General features: G+C 39.7%; 1 protein-coding gene across 1 annotated transcript in view; it reads right to left on the bottom strand.

Moving 5' to 3' along the window:
• Nucleotides 1-19,843, bottom strand: part of CPNE9 (copine family member 9) — a 929,037-nt gene that overhangs the window by 542,900 nt on the left and 366,294 nt on the right. Inside the window, exons 5-6 of the mRNA XM_053720970.1 lie at nt 11,415-11,454; nt 9,744-9,746 (exon numbers count right to left, since the gene is read on the bottom strand). Coding sequence (XP_053576945.1) covers nt 9,744-9,746; nt 11,415-11,454 — 43 coding nt within the window. The remainder of the gene's footprint in view (nt 1-9,743; nt 9,747-11,414; nt 11,455-19,843) is intronic.

The raw sequence follows: 19,843 nt of genomic DNA, 5'->3' as shown, positions 1-19,843 counted from the left end.
TGAAAGTTTAAAAAACTTTCCAATTTACTTTCATCATCAAATTTGCTTTGTTCTCTTGGTATTCTTTGTTGAAAGCTAAACATAGGTAGGCTCATAAGCTAATTTCTAAGCCATTGAAGGCCGCCTCTTATCTCAGTGCATTTTGACAGTTTTTCAGTTATACAGCACTAGTTCATATGGGCTATGTAAATAACATTATGCTCACTCCCATGGATTTATTTATGAGCCAGCACTGGTAGGATAAAATGCAAGTCGGTCAAAAGAACTGAAATAAGGGGACAGTTTGCAAAGGCTTAGATACAAGGTAATCACAGAGGTAGAAAGTATATTAATATAACAGTGTTGGTAATGCTAAACTGGGGAATGGGTAATAAAGGGATTATTTATCTGTGTAAACAATATCAATTCTGGAGTAGACTGTCCCTTTAAAGAAATAAATGTAATTTGTTTTTTATAGTTACTGTCATGATTCTGATAAAGCCAGCAGTTTTAAATCAATTTACTATTTACTACTTTCTTGACACTCAGAAACCTAACATATCAACTGTTTTTACCAGGAATTTAAAATATCAGTTAAAGCCTTCTGAGCCATATGTGAGCCAGAGAAATTAGCAAACAAGGCAAAGCATTGTCTAAAATCCCTTGTGACTTGCAAGTAAAATAAATGCTCTTTAGAAATCCTTGGATTACAAAAGAAAGGACTATAATTCGTTGGTTGTTTTTTTCCAAAGCAACCATTATAGGTAGCAACCCATAGAGAGTTTGAAAAATCACCTTATCCTGATGAAAAAAATGTTTAAGGAGTCTCACACGAAGAGTTGACAATTGAAAAACTGTTCAGACAAAGCAAATAGCTAAAAGAAACAATACCTTCTGAGACAGAACCTGATGCCTAGGGGTAGATTTATCATACCCCGGGCGGACATGATTCACTATAGTTAATCACTTTCGCCCTGCATCGCTAAATGCCAACGGAACAAGCATTTCTGGTGAAATGCTTGTTCAATGCTGCCCCCTGCACATTCACAGCCATATCTGATCGAGATGATTGCAGTCCGCCACCTAAAAGGTGGCGGATATGTTTAGGAGCAGCGGTCCTAAGACCGCTGCTTCTTAAATCCTGTTTCCAGCGAGCCAGAAGGTTCGCGCGGAAAAAGTAGCATCCGCTGCTTGATATACCCCCTAAGCCGCACATAAGTACAAAGAAAGAACTTACAAGACTGTTAAAACCAAATTAAGATTTAATAATTAAGAAATAGAATTAAATACCGGTCTTATTCTGACTAGAACCTGAAAGAGCCGAAAATTGAGAATTCTCGGAAATCTAAAGAATGACAGTGAAACCATGTTATTCACAGCAGAAAAAGACTTTCCAAATCTTGTGGCCAATCTTTCTCTTTACAGATTATCCTGACTGTTTGAGATTAAGGGGTCAATTTATCAAACTCCGTACGGAGCTTGATGCCCCGTGAAGGCTCACAGGGGCATCAAGCTGCTCTGAGGCGGCGGACAGAAATCAACCCAATCGAATACGATCAGGTTGATTGACACCCCCTGCTATAGCGGACAATGATAAATACCAACAGTGCATGCTGTCGGCATTTATCGATGTGCAGCAGACATGATACGCTACATTGTATCATGTCCGCTCGTACATTAATAAATTGACCCCTAAATGTTCAAACTCTAAGCTTGAAAAGGCTTGAGATACTAAAGAAAAAAAGGAGAACCAGAAAGGTCATTGAAGCAAATAAGAGACCAAGGAGGAAAACTTGAAAACAGAATCAGGTCCGTGGACCTCAACAGAGCAATCAGAATGACTGATTATTGCTCCTGTATGGTCCTAGCTATGACTCTGTAAGTAGAACAGCTGGAGGAACTGCAAGAACATCCACAACTTCTGCTTGCAGATCCCTCAATGTGGCACAGAATCTGAGAAGTTTGGGGAGTAAACTAGAGGCAGGAGGTCTACATTGAGAGACCTTAGCACCTCACAATCTGGTCAAAAAACTACTGATAATGAGGCCAGTCCCCAAGAAGAAATATAGTCGACTAAGGTAATCCGCCACCTAGATCAGAGTTTCTCAATTCCAATCCTCAAGCCCCACTAACAGACCAGATTTTCATGATCTCTGTATTAGAGCACAGGTGAAATAATCAGATGATCAGTAACAATGGTTACTAACTTGCTCTCACCCATCAGCTGATTATTTCACCTGTGCTCTAGTTAAGATATCATGAAAATCTGGCCTGTTAGGGGAACTTGAAGACTGGAGTTGAGAAACACTGTCATAGATAACATCAAACCTGGAAGTGAATTGCAGAAAGTTGTACAGAGTACGCATTCTCAAGACAAAATCCAAGAAAACCTCCTTCGTACTAAGGAACTGAAAGTCCTACCTTGAAAGTTGATATACAGTATTCCACAGCTGAGACATTGAGGCCCATTTATCAAGCTCTGTATGGAGCTTGTGGGCCCGTGTTTCTGGCGAGTCTTCAGAGTCTTTAGAAACGCAAGACCGTTGCTCCATAACCCTGTCCGCCTACTCTGAGCAGACGGACAGAGAGCGCCACAATTCAACCCGATCGAGTACGATCGGGTTGATTGACACCTCCCTGCTGGCGGCGAGTCTGCAGGGGGCGACGCTGCACCAGCAGCTCACAAGAGCTGCTGGTGCAATGCTGAATACGGAGAGCATATTGCTCTCTGCATTCAGCGATGTTTGTCGGACCTGATCTGCACTGATGGATCAGGTCCGACAGACATTTGGTAAATAGGCCTCATTGTGTAACTAAAACAAATGAAAAAAGTCTCTCTATTGAAAAGAGGCTAACACTGTAGTGTCCAGAAGATCGCACAGAGTTTCAAAATGTTATTGGTAACCTCGCCTCCTAAGTAGGCCAAACCCCCAGTGCACTTCAGGACTCCCAGATTGTTACCCAAACTTGAGAGATTGACAACTGTAGCAATTATTGCTCAAGTGGAGTAAAATAAGGAAAGCCCGAGAGGAATGGAGTGGTGATTTAACAACCAGAACAAGATAGTAAACCAATTACTTCAATGCAAAATCACTCAGAGATAATGTATACAGAGATGAACAGAGGGAATAGCATCTGATGTTTCAACTATCATACCCAATACTACCATACATTATAGTTAACAGAGAAACTTTTAGAATATTGAGTTTCCAATCATGCCTGCAAAATACAACAGTAGTCTGTTGGTATGAGTTACATCAAAAGGAAAAATGGAACCCGAACTAAAATAACGTCCAGGTAAAAAGCTACAGAAATACCCAGAGCTCTTATTGCACACAAATAAGTTCCCAGAACTATTGTAAAAAATGATATGGCTTGAATTAGTCCAAAAGGAATAACCACAAACTAGAAGCGTTTGTCTAGAAAGGCAAAAATGAGGAACTAGATGTGGTCTATGTGGATAGGAATATGAGTGATCTATGTGGATAGAAATATGAAGGTAAGCTTCCCTCAAATCTAAACTTACCCTGTTGAACTAGGGTTAAAATAGTAAGAATATTTTTAACCTTGAAAGTAGGAATTCAGAAATCTATTTAAAATTTCAAGAACCAAGATAGGTCTGAAAATTCCCTTTTGTCTAGGGAAAACTTAAAAGATAGGAATAAAATCTTTGACCCCATGTCATATCTGGAAACATACTTTTTAGATCAAGAACTAAGTAAAGTAAAGCACCTGCTTTAACTGGGTCTTTTGGCACCTACGACAGAAGTCTGAACAGTCTGCGACCAGGTTTATCTTTCCCTCTAGACAGATTCTTCAGGTAGAAAAAACTCCTTTTCCATCAGTTACTGTGGAAAAAAGCGGCATTCAGACCAGGAGCAAATAGGATGTGTTTTCCTGGAAAAGAAGAGATAAAAGTCTACTCTTATAGACCAATGTGCTGATAACAATTTTAGCCACAGAAATCCTTTGTTCAATACTGCAGAAGCCAAAACTTTAGCATTCTGTGAGTTATATCTATAAAGGCATCACAAATAAAATAATTATGTTGTTTTTAGAACTTCATCAGCAAAAACATCTTAAATTAGATCTGACAAATTTTCCCACCAAAGGGGAAAAGCTGCAGATATACAAACAATGCCATTAGACAGATTAAAAAGAAAACCTGCTTATTGGAAAAAACCTTTCTATGGAAAGACTTCAATTTCGTATTCATAGGATCCCGGAAAGATGTACTATTCTCTAGGAAAATATTAGTTCTCTTGGCTAGGGTGGAGATTACTCCGTCCATTTTTGGAATAGATTTGCATTAAAAACTGATTAAAGGAAAACATCCTTTCAAATGTAGAAGACTGAGCAAAATGAATTCCTGGTATGCTCCATTCCAGGAAACATTTTTTTTCAGAAATTACCTCAGGAACAGAAAAACTATCAAGAGGCTCAGTAGAAGGTTTAAAATCAAAACAGGTTGCTTGATCATTTTTTTTTAGGGTCTTAAGCACAACAAATGCTTAAAGCCTCTTTAAACAATTACATGATGATTAGTTTTAAAACAAAAAGAGGTAGATTCTGTATGCTGTAGCGTATCATGTCCACCAGACATCGCTGAATGCCTACAGCATACGTGGCCGTCATTTCACATTGTTCTAGTGAACTGCTTGTGCAATGCCGCCTGCAGATTCACGGCAAATCATCCGCTAGCAGGGTGTGTCAATCAACCCAATTGTACACGATCGGGAGGATTGATGTCCGCAGCCTCATAGGCGGCGGTCCGGCGGACCAGTTACGGAGCAGCAGTCCTGAAGGTTTGCGCGGAAACAGGGGCATCAGGAACCATTCGGCCCTTGATAAATCGGCCTCTGTATCTTGATCAGAATATTCCATGATCTAATGAAAATAAATCCCCTTTACAAAATATAACTGAGGTGTCTAATGCCCTGATGATCGAAAGTTCTGCGATGTGGCAATATGTTCATAAGGGACCGGTTGCGATGTTGAGAAAGCCAGAAAAATATTCAAAAGTGCTGACATTACTATTTATAGGCAGCGTCGCTGAGAGGCGTTTTACTTTACATCGCAATGGGTGGCAATGCTGGCAAAATATCCCACGCAGCATCTGCACAAACATTGGCGATGTAAAGTAAAGGATCCCTTTTAAATATATAGCACAGAGCCTAATAAATATACTTATGTACCTCTAAAGTGACATAGCCCACCGCCGCAAACTATCCCTACAATATTTAACCCCTAAACTGCCAATAACCCACCGCAAGAAACCCACTAACCTATTAACTCCTAAACTGCAACAACCACCTGGCAAATAAAAATCACTATTTCTGAAACAAAAAAAACACTATCGCCTAGATTTAGAGTTCTGCGTTAGCCGTCAAAACCAGTGTTAGGGGCTCCTAACGCTGGTTTTGGCCACCCACTGGTATTTAGAGTCAGTCAGGAAAGGGTCTAACGCTCACTTTGCAGCCACGACTTTTCCATACCGCAGATCTCCCTACGCCAATTGCGTATCCTATCTTTTCAATGGGATCTTCCTAACGCCGGTATTTAGAGTCTTGGCTGAAGTGAGCGTTAGAAATCTAACGACAAGACTCCAGCCGCAGAGAAAAGCCAGGAGTTAAGAGCTTTCTGGGCAAACGCTGGTTCATAAAGCTCTTAACTACTGTGCTCTAAAGTACACTAACACCCATAAACTACCTATGTACCCCTAAACCGAGGCCCCCCACATTGCCGCCACTCTAATACATTTTTTTAACCCCTAATCTGCCGACCGCACACCGCCGCAACCTACATTATCCCTATGTACCCCTAATCTGCTGCCCCTAACATCGCCGACCTCTATATTATATTTATTGACCCCTAATCTGCCGCCCCCAACGTCGCTGCCACCTACCTACAATTATTAACCCCTAATCTGCCGACCGGACCTCACCGCTACTATAATAAAGTTATTAACCCCTAATCCGCCTCACTCCCACCTCAATAACCCTATAACAAATAGTATTAACCCCTAACCTGCCCTCCCTAACATCACCGACACCTAACTTCAAGTATTAACCCCTAATCTGCCGACCGGACCTCACCGCTACTCTATTAAATTTATTAACCCCTAAAGCTAAGTCTAACCCTAACACTAACACCCCCCTAAGTTAAATATAATTTTTATCTAACTAAATAAATGAACTCTTATTAAATAAATTATTCCTATTTAAAGCTAAATACTTACCTGTAAAATAAACCCTATTATAGCTACAATATAAATTATAATTATATTGTAGCTATTTTAGGATTTATATTTATTTTACAGACAGCTTTGTATTTATTTTAACCAGGTACAATAGCTATTAAATAGTTAATAACTATTTAATAGCTACCTAGTTAAAATAATTACAAAAATACCTGTAAAATAAATCCTAACCTAAGTTACAATTAAACCTAACACTACACTATCAATAAATTAATTAAATAAAATACCTACAATTATCTACAATTAAACCTAACACTACACTATCAATAAATTAATTTCATACAAATACCTACAATTAAATACAATTAAATAAACTAACTAAAGTACAAAAAATAAAAAAGAACTAAGTTACAAAAATTAAAAAAATAATTTACAAACATTAGAAAAATATTACAACAATTTTAAGCTAATTACACCTACTCTAAGCCCCCTAATAAAATAACAAAGCCCCCCAAAATAAAAAATGCCCTACCCTATTCTAAAATACAAATAGAAAAGCTCTTTTACCTTACCAGCCCTTAAAAGGGCCTTTTGCGGGGCATGCCCCAAAGAATTCTGCTCTTTTGCCTGTAAAAAAACATACAATATCCCCCCAACATTATAACCCACCACCCACATACCCCTAATCTAACCCAAACCCCCCTTAAATAAACCTAACACTAAGCCCCTGAAGATCTCCCTACCTTATCTTCACCACGCTGGGTATCACCGATCCATCCAGAGGAGGCTCCGAAATCTTCATCCAAGCCCAAGCAGGGGCTGAAGAGATCCATCATCGGGCTGAAGAGATCCATCATCGGGCTGAAGAGGTCCATCATCGGGCTGAAGAGATCCATCATCCGGCTGAAGAGGTCCATCATCCGGCTGAAGTCTTCTATCAAGCGCCATCTTCAATCTTCTTTCTTCCGGATCCATCTTCATCCCGCCGACGCGGAACATCCATCCTGGCCAATGACTTCCTGACGAATGACGGTTCCTTTAAATGACGTCATCCAAGATGGCGTCCCTCGAATTCCGATTGGCTGATAGGATCCTATCAGCCAATCGGAATTCGAGGGATGCCATCTTGGATGACGTCATTTAAAGGAACCGTCATTCGTCGGGAAGTCGTCGGCCAGGATGGATGTTCCGCGTCGGCGGGATGAAGATGGATCCGGAAGAAGATTGAAGATGCCGCTTGATAGAAGCCTTCAGCCGGATGATGGATCTCTTCAGCCCGATGAGGGACCTCTTCAGCCCGATGATGGACCTCTTCAGCCCGATGATGGACCTCTTCAGCCAGATGATGGATCTCTTCAGCCCGATGATGGATCTCTTCAGCCCGATGATGGATCTCTTCAGCCCCCGCTTGGGCTTGGATGAAGATTTCGGAGCCTCCTCTGGACGGATCAGTGATACCCCGCGTGGTGAAGATAAGGTAGGGAGATCTTCAGGGGCTTAATGTTAGGTTTATTTAAGGGGGGTTTGGGTTAGATTAGGGGTATGTGGGTGGTGGGTTGTAATGTTGGGGGGGGGTATTGTATGTTTTTTTTTCAGGCAAAAGAGCAGAATTCTTTGGGGCATGCCCCGCAAAAGGCCCTTTTAAGGGCTGGTAAGGTAAAAGAGCTTTTCTATTTGTATTTTAGAATAGGGTAGGGCATTTTTTTATTTTGGGGGGCTTTGTTATTTTATTAGGGGGCTTAGAGTAGGTGTAATTAGCTTAAAATTGTTGTAATATTTTTCTAATGTTTGTAAATTATTTTTTTATTTTTTGTAACTTAGTTCTTTTTTTATTTTTTGTACTTTAGTTAGTTTATTTAATTGTATTTATTTGTAGGTATTTGTATGTAATTAATTTATTGATAGTGTAGTGTTAGGTTTAATTGTAGATAATTGTAGTTATTTTATTTAATTAATTTATTGATAGTGTAGTGTTAGGTTTAATTGTAACTTAGGTTAGGATTTATTTTACAGGTAATTTTGTTATTATTTTAACTAGGTAGCTATTAAATAGTTATTAACTATTTAATAGCTATTGTACCTGGTTAAAATAAATGCAAAGTTACCTGTAAAATAAATATTAATCCTAAAATAGCTACACTATAATTATATTTTATATTGTAGCTATATTAGGATTTATTTTACAGGTACGTATTTAGCTTTAAATAGGAATAATTTATTTAATAAGAGTTAATTTATTTCGTTAGATAAAAATTATATTTAACTTAGGGGGGTGTTAGTGTTAGGGTTAGACTTAGCTTTAGGGGTTAATAAATTTATTAGAGTAGCGGTGAGGTCCGGTCGGCAGATTAGGGGTTAATACTTGAAGTTAGGTGTCGGTGATGTTAGGGAGGGCAGATTAGGGGTTAATACTATTTATTATAGGGTTATTGAGGCGGCAGTGTGGTGGATTAGGGGTTAATAACTTTATTATAGTAGCGGTGAGGTCCGGTCGGCAGATTAGGGGTTAATAATTGTAGGTAGGTGGTGGCGACGTTGGGGGCGGCAGATTAGGGGTTAACAAATATAATATAGGGGTCGGCGGTGTTAGGGGCAGGAGATTAGGGGTACATAGGTGGCGGCGGTGTACGGAGCGGAAGATTAGGGGTTAAAAAAATATTCAGGGGTCAGCGATAGCGGGGGCGGCAGATTAGGGGTTAATAAGTGTAAGGTTAGGGGTGTTTAGACTCGGGGTACATGTTAGGGTGTTAGGTGCAGACTTAGGAAGTGTTTCCCCATAGGAAACAATGGGGCTGCGTTAGGAGCTTAACGCTGCTTTTTTGCAGGTGTTAGGTTTTTTTTCAGCTCAAACTGCCCCATTGTTTCCTATGGGGGAATCGTGCACAAGCACGTTTTTTAAGCTGGCCGAGTCCGTAAGCACCGCTGGTATTTAGAGTTGCAGTGGCGGTAAATATGCTCTACGCTCCCTTTTTGGAGCCTAACGCAGCCCTTCTGTGAACTCTAAATACTAGCGGTATTTAAAAGGTGCGGGGGGAAAAAAGCACGCGTAGCTATTGCACCCCTTTGGCCGCAGAACTCTAAATCTAGCGGTATGTTTTCAGCTACTTGATTGCAAAGGGCTCCAATGGATGCACATAAATAGTCATTAATACTGTATATCACATGGGATTTTTTGAACATTCTATCAATCATTTATAAGCGCTATTAAATCTAAAGAATAGTTTTATTTTATCCAGCAAGTCAAGTATAAAATGCATTTCTTGTAATTCTCAAATACTTTATTGAACTTTATAGTTTTATTTACTTTAGACTTAAGATTTTATATTTTATTTAGTAATACTGTATGAATAAATATACCTTTTTAATAACTTTTAGACATGTGCACAAATGGCCATGGGTAGTTTGCAATTAGTTTTGAAAGTTTCAAGCACTCCCTAAAGACTCTACTGTTCAGGGATGCATACAACCTACACTAACCTTTCTTTATACCAGTTCCTCTCCTCCATTGCTATCCCCTGAATCCCCTTAGCATGTAAGCCTAAGAGTCCAGCTTTTTGTAAATCACCTTCTTAAGAGCTGACTACAACAGTGCGACTCTAGGCAGGGCCCTCTACCCGTTTGATCCCTATAAATGTTTTCTTGTACTCCGTATTATAGCGCTGCGGAATATGTTGGCGCTCTACAAATAACCAATAATAATGATAATAATTAGTTTGTTAACGAAAATCAGTTTGTCTGCTGTTTCCTATTAGGATGGTCTTGAACAAATCCGGTGAGCCAATGATAAGAGGAATATATAGACACCAATCAGCAAGTGCTATCCAGGGTCTGAACCAAAAATGGGTCAGTTCCTAAGCTTACATTCCTGCTTGTTCAAATAAAGATACCAAGAGATCAAAGAAAATTTGATGAGTAAATTAGAAAATTGCTTAAAATTGCATACTCTATCTGAATCATGAAAGAAAAGATTTGGGTTTCATATCCCTTTAATAAAATAATTGATTTCAATACACATTATCAACAATATTGCTAGTATACTCTATCAGTGTTTTATAGTGAGAGCTTTTACGGTACATTTGCACATGAAACGTGTCAGCATTTTGAACAGTGTGTCTGTTCAAAATGCTGGTGGTGCCTTGTATGATGATGGTGATTCCTAAATTCATGTTATACAAGTCATACGTACAAACAGACATACTGTTTAAAATACCAGCGCATAAAGTATATTTAGCTATACTTCACATGTACATTGACTGGAAACAGTGATAGATTTTACTAGAAACATTTTTGGAAATGTAAGTGTACTCTCCAGCCTCTCTTTTGCTCTCTCTCTCTCTATCCCCCCTCTCTTTTGCTCTCTCCCCCCCTCTTGCTCTCTCCCCCCCTCTCTTGCTTTCTCTCTTCCTCCTCTATTTCGCGCTCTCTCTCTTCCTCTCTTTTGCTCTCTCTCTCCCCCCTCTCTTTTGCTCTCTCTACCCCCTCTCTTTTGCTCTCTCTCTCCACCCTCTCTTTTGCTCTCTCTCTCACTCTCCCCCCTCTCTTTTGCTCTCTCTCCCCCCCTCTCTTTTGCTCTCTCCCCCCCTTTCTTTTTCTTTCTCTCCCCCCTCTCTTTTGCTCTCTCTGTCTCCCCCTCTCTTTTGCTCTCTCAACCCCTCTCTTTTGCGCTCTCTCCCCTCTCTTTTGTGCTCTCTCTCTCACCCTCTATTTTAACCTCTCTTTTGCTCTCTCTCTTTCCCTCCTCTCTTTTGCTCTCTCTCCCTTCTTTTTTGCTCTCTCTCTCCCCCCTCATTTGCTCTCTGTCCCACCTCTCTTTTGACCTCTCTCCACTCTCTCTTTAGCTCTCTCTCACCTCTCTCTTTTGCTCTCTCAGTCCTCTCTTTTGCTCTCTCTCAGCCCTCTTTTTTCATCTCTCTCAGCCCTCTCTTTTGCTCTATCTCCCCCCCTCTTTTGCTCTATATCCCCTCTCTTGTGTGCTCTCTCACGGCAGGCGGCCACTCCCGCACACCCCATCATGCCCCCGCCACTCCCTGCCACACCATGCCACGCCCGCCCTCATCATGCCCGGCCAGCCCCGGCTCCTTCACGCCCAGCCAGCCTCGCCCCTTCACGGATCAAGTGCCAGGTCAGTTTGTTGAAGGCCAGGTGTGTTTGTCCCCGTGCAGTCTCTACTGTGCATGACAGCTTCGGACAAACACACTTGGCCTTTTATATTATAGGATTGAATAAAAATACTCACATGTTTTGATATATTGCAGCTCCGGGAGTCCACATTAAACCTATCAAATAAATAAAAAATATATTAAAAGCGGCATAAGTAAATAGTTCATAGTAATATTCTTGTTAATTTCAAGGAAAACAAGATTCACTAAAACACTTCTTACTTTTTTTTAAATTTGGCTGATGGTTCAAAACAATTCTTTACCAAAGGACATGGAAGTGAAAATAATACTTTTAAAATTCTAATACAGATTACAATAAAAAAAATAAAAAATGACATTCACGTCCGTTGCAACTTTCTTTTGGTACCATTTGTGGAAATGTGGCCCCTCATAATGCGAGCGTAATGAGGAGTGTGCATGTGTTTGTAAATAGGTTATACATATAGTGCTCGACACATGTTCGCTCCTGAGCCTACCTAGATATTCTTTAAAAGAAAGGAGCTAAGTGTTAGAAATGAATTAGATTTTTTTTAAATTACATTTTATTACATCAGCCAATAGGATTGAGCTTGCATTCTATTGGCTGTTCCAATCAGCCAATAGAATGCAAGCTCAATCCTATTGGCTGATTGGATCAGCCAATAGGATTGAAACTCAATCCTATTGGCTGATTGCATCAGCCAATAGGATTTTTTCACCTTTAATTCCGATTGGCTGATAGAATTCTATCAGACAATCGGAATTTAAGGGACGCCATCTTGGATGATGTCCCTTAAAGGAACCTTCATTCTTCAGTCGCCGTGGAAAGAAGAGGATGCTCCGCGCCGAATGTCTTGAAGATGGAGTCGCCAGATGGATGAAGATAGAAGATGCCGTCTGGATGAAGACTTCTGCAGGCTTGGATGAAGACTTCGGCCCACTTGGATGAAGACGTCTCCCGGCTTCATTGAGTACTTCTTGCCGCTTGGATGAAGACTTCTGCCTCTTCGTTGAGGATGGATGTCCGGTCTTCAAAAACTGTAAGTGGATCTTCGGGGGTTAGTGTTAGGTTTTTTTAAGGGTTTATTGGCTGGGTTTTATTTTTAGATTAGGGTTTGGGCTGAAAAAGAGCTAAATGCCCTTTTAAGGGCAATGCCCATACAAATGCCCTTTTCAGGGAAATGGGGAGCTTAGGTTTTTTAGATAGGTTTTTATTTGGGGGTTTGGTTGAGTGGGTGGTGGGTTTTACTGTTGGGGGTTGTTTGCAATTTTTTTTACAGGTAAAACCTGATTTCTTTGGGGCAATGCCCTGCAAAAGGCCCTTTTAAGGGCTATTGGCAGTTTAGTTTAGGCTAGGGTTTTTTTTTTATTTTGAAGGGACTTTTTTATTTTGATAGGGCTATTAGATTAGGTGTAATTAGTTTAAATATTTGATAATTTCTTTTTTATTTTGTGTAATTTAGTATTTGTTTTTTTTGTAATTTAGATAATTGTATTTAATTAATGTAATTGATTTAATTGTAGTGTAAGGTTAGGATAGGTTTTATTTTACAGGTAAATGTGTATTTATTTTAACTAGGTAGTTATTAAATAGTTAATAACTATTTCCTAACTAGTCTTCCTACTTGCTAACTTGCAAGTTATTGTCACCGCTCACCTCCCTCTAGCGCTGCTATTACAGGTTTACAGAAACCCGGCGTTAGCAGGCAATATTGCAGCGTAAAGCAAAATTGAGCTCCATACCGCACTCCAATACCAGCGCTGCAGTGAGCTGGTTTTACGTGCTTGTGCACGATATCCCCATAGCCATCAATGGGGAGAGCCGGCTGAAAAAAAGCCTAACACCTGCAAAAAAGAAACATAAAGCTCCGTAACGCAGCCCCATTGATTCCTATGGGGAAACAAAAGTTATGTTTACACCTAACACCCTAACATAAACCCAGAGTTTAAACACCTCTAATCTGCTGCCCCCGACACCGCCGACACCTACATTACACTTATTAACCCCTAATCTGCCACCCCAGACATCGCCGCCACCTACATTACACTTATTAACCCCTAATCTTCCGCCCCCAATGTCGCCGTCACCTACCTACACTTATTTACCCCTAATCTGCCGCCCCCAATGTCGCCGCCACCTAATTACACTTATTAACCCCTAATCTGCCGCCCCAATGTCGCCGCCACCTACCTATTTATTAACCCCTAATCTGCTGCCCCCAATGTCGCCGCCACCTACATACTTATTAACCCCTAATCTGCTGACCCTAACGTCGGCGCCACTATACTAAAGTTATTAACTAACCCTAACACCCCTAACTTAAATATAATTAAAATAAATCTAAAAAAAAAATTATATTATTACCAAAATAATTCCTAATTAAAACTAAATACTTACCTGTAAAATAAACCCTTAGCAGGCAATATTGCAGTTAAAGCAAAATTGAGCTCCATACCGCACTCCAATACCAGCGCTGCAGTGAGCTGGTTTTACGTGCTCGTGCACGATTTCCCCATAAACATCAATGGGGAGAGCCGACTGAAAAAAAGCCTAACACCTGCAATAAAGGAGCGTAAAGCTCCGTAAAGCAGCCCCATTGATTCCTATGGGGAAACAAAAGTTATGTTTACACCTAACACCCTAACATAAAGCCTGAGTCTAAACACCCCTAATCTGTCACCCCCGCCACCGCCGCCACCTACATTACACTTATTAACCCCTAATCTGCCGCCCTCAATGTCGCCGCCACCTACCTACACTAATTAACCTCTAATCTGCCGCCCCCAATGTCGCCGCCACCTACCTGCACTTATTAACCCCTAATCTTTCTATTATTACCAAAATAATTCCTATTTAAAACTAAGTACTTACCTGTAAAATAAACCCTAAGCTAGCTACAATATAACTAATAGTTACATTTTAGCTATCTTAGGTTTTAGTTTTATTTCACAGCTAAGTTTGTATTTATTTTAACTAGGTGGACTAGTTAGTAAATAGTTATTAACTATTTACTAACTACCTAGCTAAAATAAATAAAAATGTACCTGTAAAATAAAACCTAACCTGTCTTACACTAACACCTAAACATTACCCTACAATTAAATCAATTACATTAATTAAATACAATTAACTAAATTACAAAAAAACAAACACTAAATTGCACAAAATAAAAAAGAAATTATCAAATAATTAAACTAATTACACCTAATCTAATAGCCCTATGAAAATAAAAAAGCCACCCCAAAATAAAAAAAAACCTAGAATACAATAAACTACCAATAGCCCTTAAAAGGGCCTTTTGTGGGGGAATTGCCCCAAAGAAATCAGCTCTTTTACCTGTAAAAAAAATACAAACACCCCCCAACAGTAATACCCACCACCCACACAACCAAACACCCCAAATAAAAACCTAACTAAAAAAACCTAAGCTCCCCATTGCCCTGAAAAGGGCATTTGGATGGGCATTGCCCTTAAAAGGGAATTTAGCTCTTTTTCCACCCAAAGTCCCTAAGCTAAAAATAAAACTCACCCAATAAACCCTTAAAAAACCTAACACTAACCCCCGAAAATCTACTTACAGTTTTTGAAGACCCGACATCCATCCTCAATGAAGCGGCAGAAGTCTTCATCCAAGCAGGCAGAAGTCCTCAACGAAGCCGGGAGAAGTCTTCATCCAAGCGGCAAGAAGTGGTACTCCAGACGGGCAGAAGTCTTGATCCAGACGGCATCTTCTATCTTCATCCAACCGGCACAGCTCCATCTTCAAGACATCTGGCTCGGAGCCTCCTCTTCTTCCGACGGCGACTGAAGAATGAAGATGGCGTCCCTTGAATTCCGATTGTCTGATAGAATTCTATCAGCCATTCGGAATTAAAGGTGAAAAATTCCTATTGGCTGATGCCCTTTTAAGGCAAATGCCCTTTTCAGGGCAATGGGGAGCTTAGGTTTTTTTAGTTAGGTTTTTATTTGGGGGGTTTGGTTGTGTGGGTGGTGGGTTTTACTGTTGGGGGGGTGTTTGTATTTTTTTTTACAGGTAAAAGAGCTGATTTCTTTGGGACAATGCCCATTTATGCACGCAAAACTCATAATCTAGCCGTAAGATAGCAAGAGAACGAAGAAAAATTGATAATAGGAGTAAATTAGAAAGTTGCTTACAATTGCATTCTCTATCTGAATCATGAAATAAAAAATTGGGTTCAGTATCCCTTTAAGAGAGGAACATTTTTTTAAGGACAAAAATAAAATAGGACATGTATTTCTACATACACAATAAATGTCATCAGGAATCATTTTAGCATAACATCTGTAGACACTTTTATTTTCTGAGAAAAATACAAATAAACTTGGTCATCAGAATCATCACATACATGCTAAATGCCCTTCTAAGGGTAATGCCCAACCAAATGCCCTTTTCAGGGCAATTTCTAGAGTAGTTTTTTTTAGATAGACTTTTTGCGGGGGGTGGGGGGTTACTTGTAGATTGGTGTTTTAGGGCAATGTCCTACAAAAGCCCTTGTAAGGACTATTGCTGTAGGTTAGTGTTAGTAGTATATGTTTTTAATTTGGGGTTTTAGAATAAGAATAACTGGGGGGTTTTTGTTTTGGTAATTAGTTTTTCTCTGTAATGGTAGTTTTTATTTTCTGTAATGCTAGGTTTTGTTTTTTTCCCCTAATGTTAGTTTTTTTTTATTCTTCAGGTTAGCTTAGGTCTTTTTTAAGGTTAGGTTTTTTATTTTTGAAGGTACTGTTAGGTTGTTTTTTTAAGGTAAGGTTAGTTTTTTTGGTGGTAACTTTAGGGAATGTTAGGTTAATGGGGTTAGCTGGTTAGGGGGTTTAGATGCTAGTGGGTATTTTGCATGAGGGTTGTGGCGGTTTATGAGTTAATAGAGTAGTGGGGTATTTTATGATGTGGGGGTGTGGCGTTAGGGTTTAATAGAGTAGAGGGGACTTTGGGGTGGGCTATGTGGCAGCTTAGGGGTTAATAGTGTAGTGGAGACTTTTCAGTGGGCTATGTCATCAGTTAGGGGTTAATAGTGTAGTGGGGACTTTGCGGTGGGCTATGTGGGGGTTTAGGGGTTATTAGTGTAGGAAGCTTATGGCGATTTGGGTTAGTACGTGAGTATAGGTGTTTGGTTTTTCCACTTTTCTCTCTCCATTGGAGTCTATGGGAGAGTGTGTTAATGTGGGCCTGTCATATCATATGAGCTCTGTCCTTCTACCTCTCTCCTAATCCTATTAAAGGGACATTATACACCAATTTTCATATAACTGCATGTAATAGACACTACTGTAAGGAAGAATATGCACAGATAATGATCTAAAAATTCAGTATAAAACCTTTTAAAAACTCCCAGTTTAGCACTGTTAATGAGGTTAGGCTGGGACACCCATTGAAAGGGGTTGTGAAACCAGAAAGAGCAGACCCTCTCCCCCCAAAAAATGCATATGAGAAGACCATTTATACACACAAGAGAAAGCAATAATCTGTAGACTTCATTCTACATCTAAAACTTTGGTGCTTGGTTAGGAGTCTGAAAATCAGCACAATGTTATAAAAAATAAGCAAAACTTCACATTGTTACAAAAATGTGATATAAAAATGGATCATTAACAAAACATTTATGCAAAGAACAATCTTGTGTACAATGTCCCTTTAATCTGACAAATTGATACCAGAGATCTACTAAACCCAACTGTTATGCCATTTTTAGCAAGTATATATGTTATGCTGTTATAAGTTAATTAATGTGTTCCTCACCTATAGAGGTGCATTGAAATATCGCTATCTAGTGTATGGCTCAGTTTTGCAGTTTCTGAATTGTTAGATAAATTGTTCCTCATGAGCCACCGTAGATTCCGATCATCCAAGTAGACTAAGTCTCAGAAACTCAGAAAAGTTTCAGCAGCCATCTTGCTTGCATCAGCACATCAGGAGGATACCAGAACTATCCAGCTGCCATTTTGTCATCAGCCTAACAGTAGCATCTCTGGTACGCCCATATTTCTTTTCCCTAGTTAGACTAGTGTGCTAGGACTGTATTGTATATACTAATTGAATGTTATTCTCTTATTTCCAGTTTTACTCTTCCCCACAATAAAAGTTGAATGAAAAGGACCATGGTGCCTGCCTCAATGTGTTGTTAAGGGAGGAGAGTTTAGCTGTCTGTCTAATTATACCTCTGCTACGTGTAAGTAAGGCAGAACACCAACTCAGTAATGATTGGTTCCACCCCAACCACTCACCCAAGCCCCATACCACAATAACTCTACTATATCCATACACTACTCAATTCCACCTCTAGATCACATAGATTCCTGCACCCAACCATTGACACTTTTCTTGATTTAAAACTTTACAGGTCACATTTGGATGTAAGAAACTGCATATGGGAAGCATAATAAAATTGACTTTTGTCTCTATTTACCAAGAATATGTCATTGGTATACGCACCACTTCAATAATCTAAAGATAAAGACATGTTTAATGACCATGCTTACATCTCAAACATTCCTTTTTTCTCCTATTGTCATCTCTTTTTTCCATTATTCCTTTTAGCTCCCAACATCCAACTCCAGAGATTGGTAGATAAGAGCTCACAGACATAGGGGTAGATTTAACAAGTGCTGGGCGGACATGATTCACTGTAGTGAATCATGTCTGCCCGACATAACTAAATGCCGACATCATACACTGTTGGCATTTAACATTGCACAAGCATTTCTTGTGAAATGCTTGTTCAATGCCGCCCCCTGCACATTTGAGGAAAATCGGCCGCTAGCAGGGGGTGTCAATCACCTTGATCGTATCGGATTGGGATGATTGCAGGCAAGCCTGAAACTTTGGGTGTAGAAAGCAGCATCCACTGGTTGTTAAATCTACCCCATACTCTCTTCCCTTGTCCTACTGTATTGTGAAACTGTAAAAAACACTATAAAATGAATAGTAATTTTATATCCATGTACTTCTTCATACATAATGAGTGACAGGGTGTACGCATGGGGGTCCATTTATCATTGTGCGGATGGACATGATCCGCTATAGCGAACCATGTCCACCACACATCGATAAATGCCGACAGCATACGCTGTCGGCATTTATCATTGCACCAGCAGTTCTTGTGAACTGCTGGTGCAACGCCGCCCCCTGCAGATTCGCTGCCAGCAGGGGATGTCAATCAACCTGATCGTATCAGATCGGGTTAATTTTCGGGGATCTTTGTCCGCCGCCTTAGAGCAGGCGGACAGGTTATGGAGCAGCCGGCTTTAGAAGGCTCGCCAGAAACACGTGGCATCAAGCTCCATTTGGAGCTTGATAAATAGACCCCATGAAGTCATTACTATTACCAAATACTAGAGCAGCGGGATTTAGAAGGCTCGCCAGAAACACGGGGCATCAAGCTCTGTTCGGAGCTTGATAAATAGACCCCATGAAGTCATTACTATTACTAAATACTAGACAGCTAGCAGATGCTAAGGGGGAAGAGGAAAGTGGAATGTGAGAAGACCTCAGATTGAGCTCTATAGCCATGATGCTTCTGTCAGATGTACATCCCAATGAGATCTTGGATCAGATGCCATTGCCTTTAACCTTTATCAGTTATATGCCCATATCAGACCCAAGATCAGGCTTATGGCTCTGAAGACCCTGTAAGGTAAATGCCCAGATAAGACCTCCGATCAGAAACAAATACAACTTGTACATTCTGTTTTACAGCATAGACAGTAAAAGGGATAGCAAAGTCAACATTGAAGTGTACATAAGTGCATTTCAATTTGAAATAGAAGCATTTTTTTCAATATACTTCCATTAGCAAAAATGCTTCTAGTAAAAGTTATAACTGTTTTCCTCACCGCTGTGAGGTCCTGGTGCACCAGTATTCAAACCTGAGTACTTTTATTGGTTCCAGGTGCTCCCATGCTATAGAAACAGTAAACACCTTGAGATGTGTATAGAAAACATTTAGCTATGATATCAAAAGAAAGGGGTACATTTGATTACACAAGAAAATTAGAAAGTTTTTTTTTTTTAAATTGTAAACCATGAAAGTTTAATTTTGACTTTCATATTCCTTTAAAGGGACAGTCTACACCAGAATTTTTATTGTTTTAAAAGATAGATAATCCCTTTATTACCCATTCCCTAATTTTGCATAACCAACACAGTTATAGTAATACATTTTGTACCCTCTTTGATTACCTTGTATCTAAGCCTCTGCAAACTGCCCCCTTATTTCAGTTCTTTTGACAGACTTGCATTTTAGCCAATCAGTGCTGACTCCCAGGTAACTCCACGTGCGTGAGCACAGTGTTATCTATATGACACACATGAACTAACACCCTCTAGTGGTGAAAAAATGTTAAAATGCTTTCAGATAAGAGGCCTTCTTCAAGGTCTAAGAAATTAGCATATGAACCTCCTAGGTTTAGCTTTAAACTATACCAAGAGAACACAATTGGTGATAAAAGTAAATTGGAAAGTTGTTTAAAATTACATGCCCTATCTGAATCATGAAAGTTAATTTTGGA

The sequence above is a fragment of the Bombina bombina genome, chromosome 7 (genome assembly GCF_027579735.1).
Source record: "Bombina bombina isolate aBomBom1 chromosome 7, aBomBom1.pri, whole genome shotgun sequence".
Classification (NCBI taxonomy): domain Eukaryota; kingdom Metazoa; phylum Chordata; class Amphibia; order Anura; family Bombinatoridae; genus Bombina; species Bombina bombina.
This window is presented reverse-complemented; position numbering and strand designations above follow the sequence as displayed.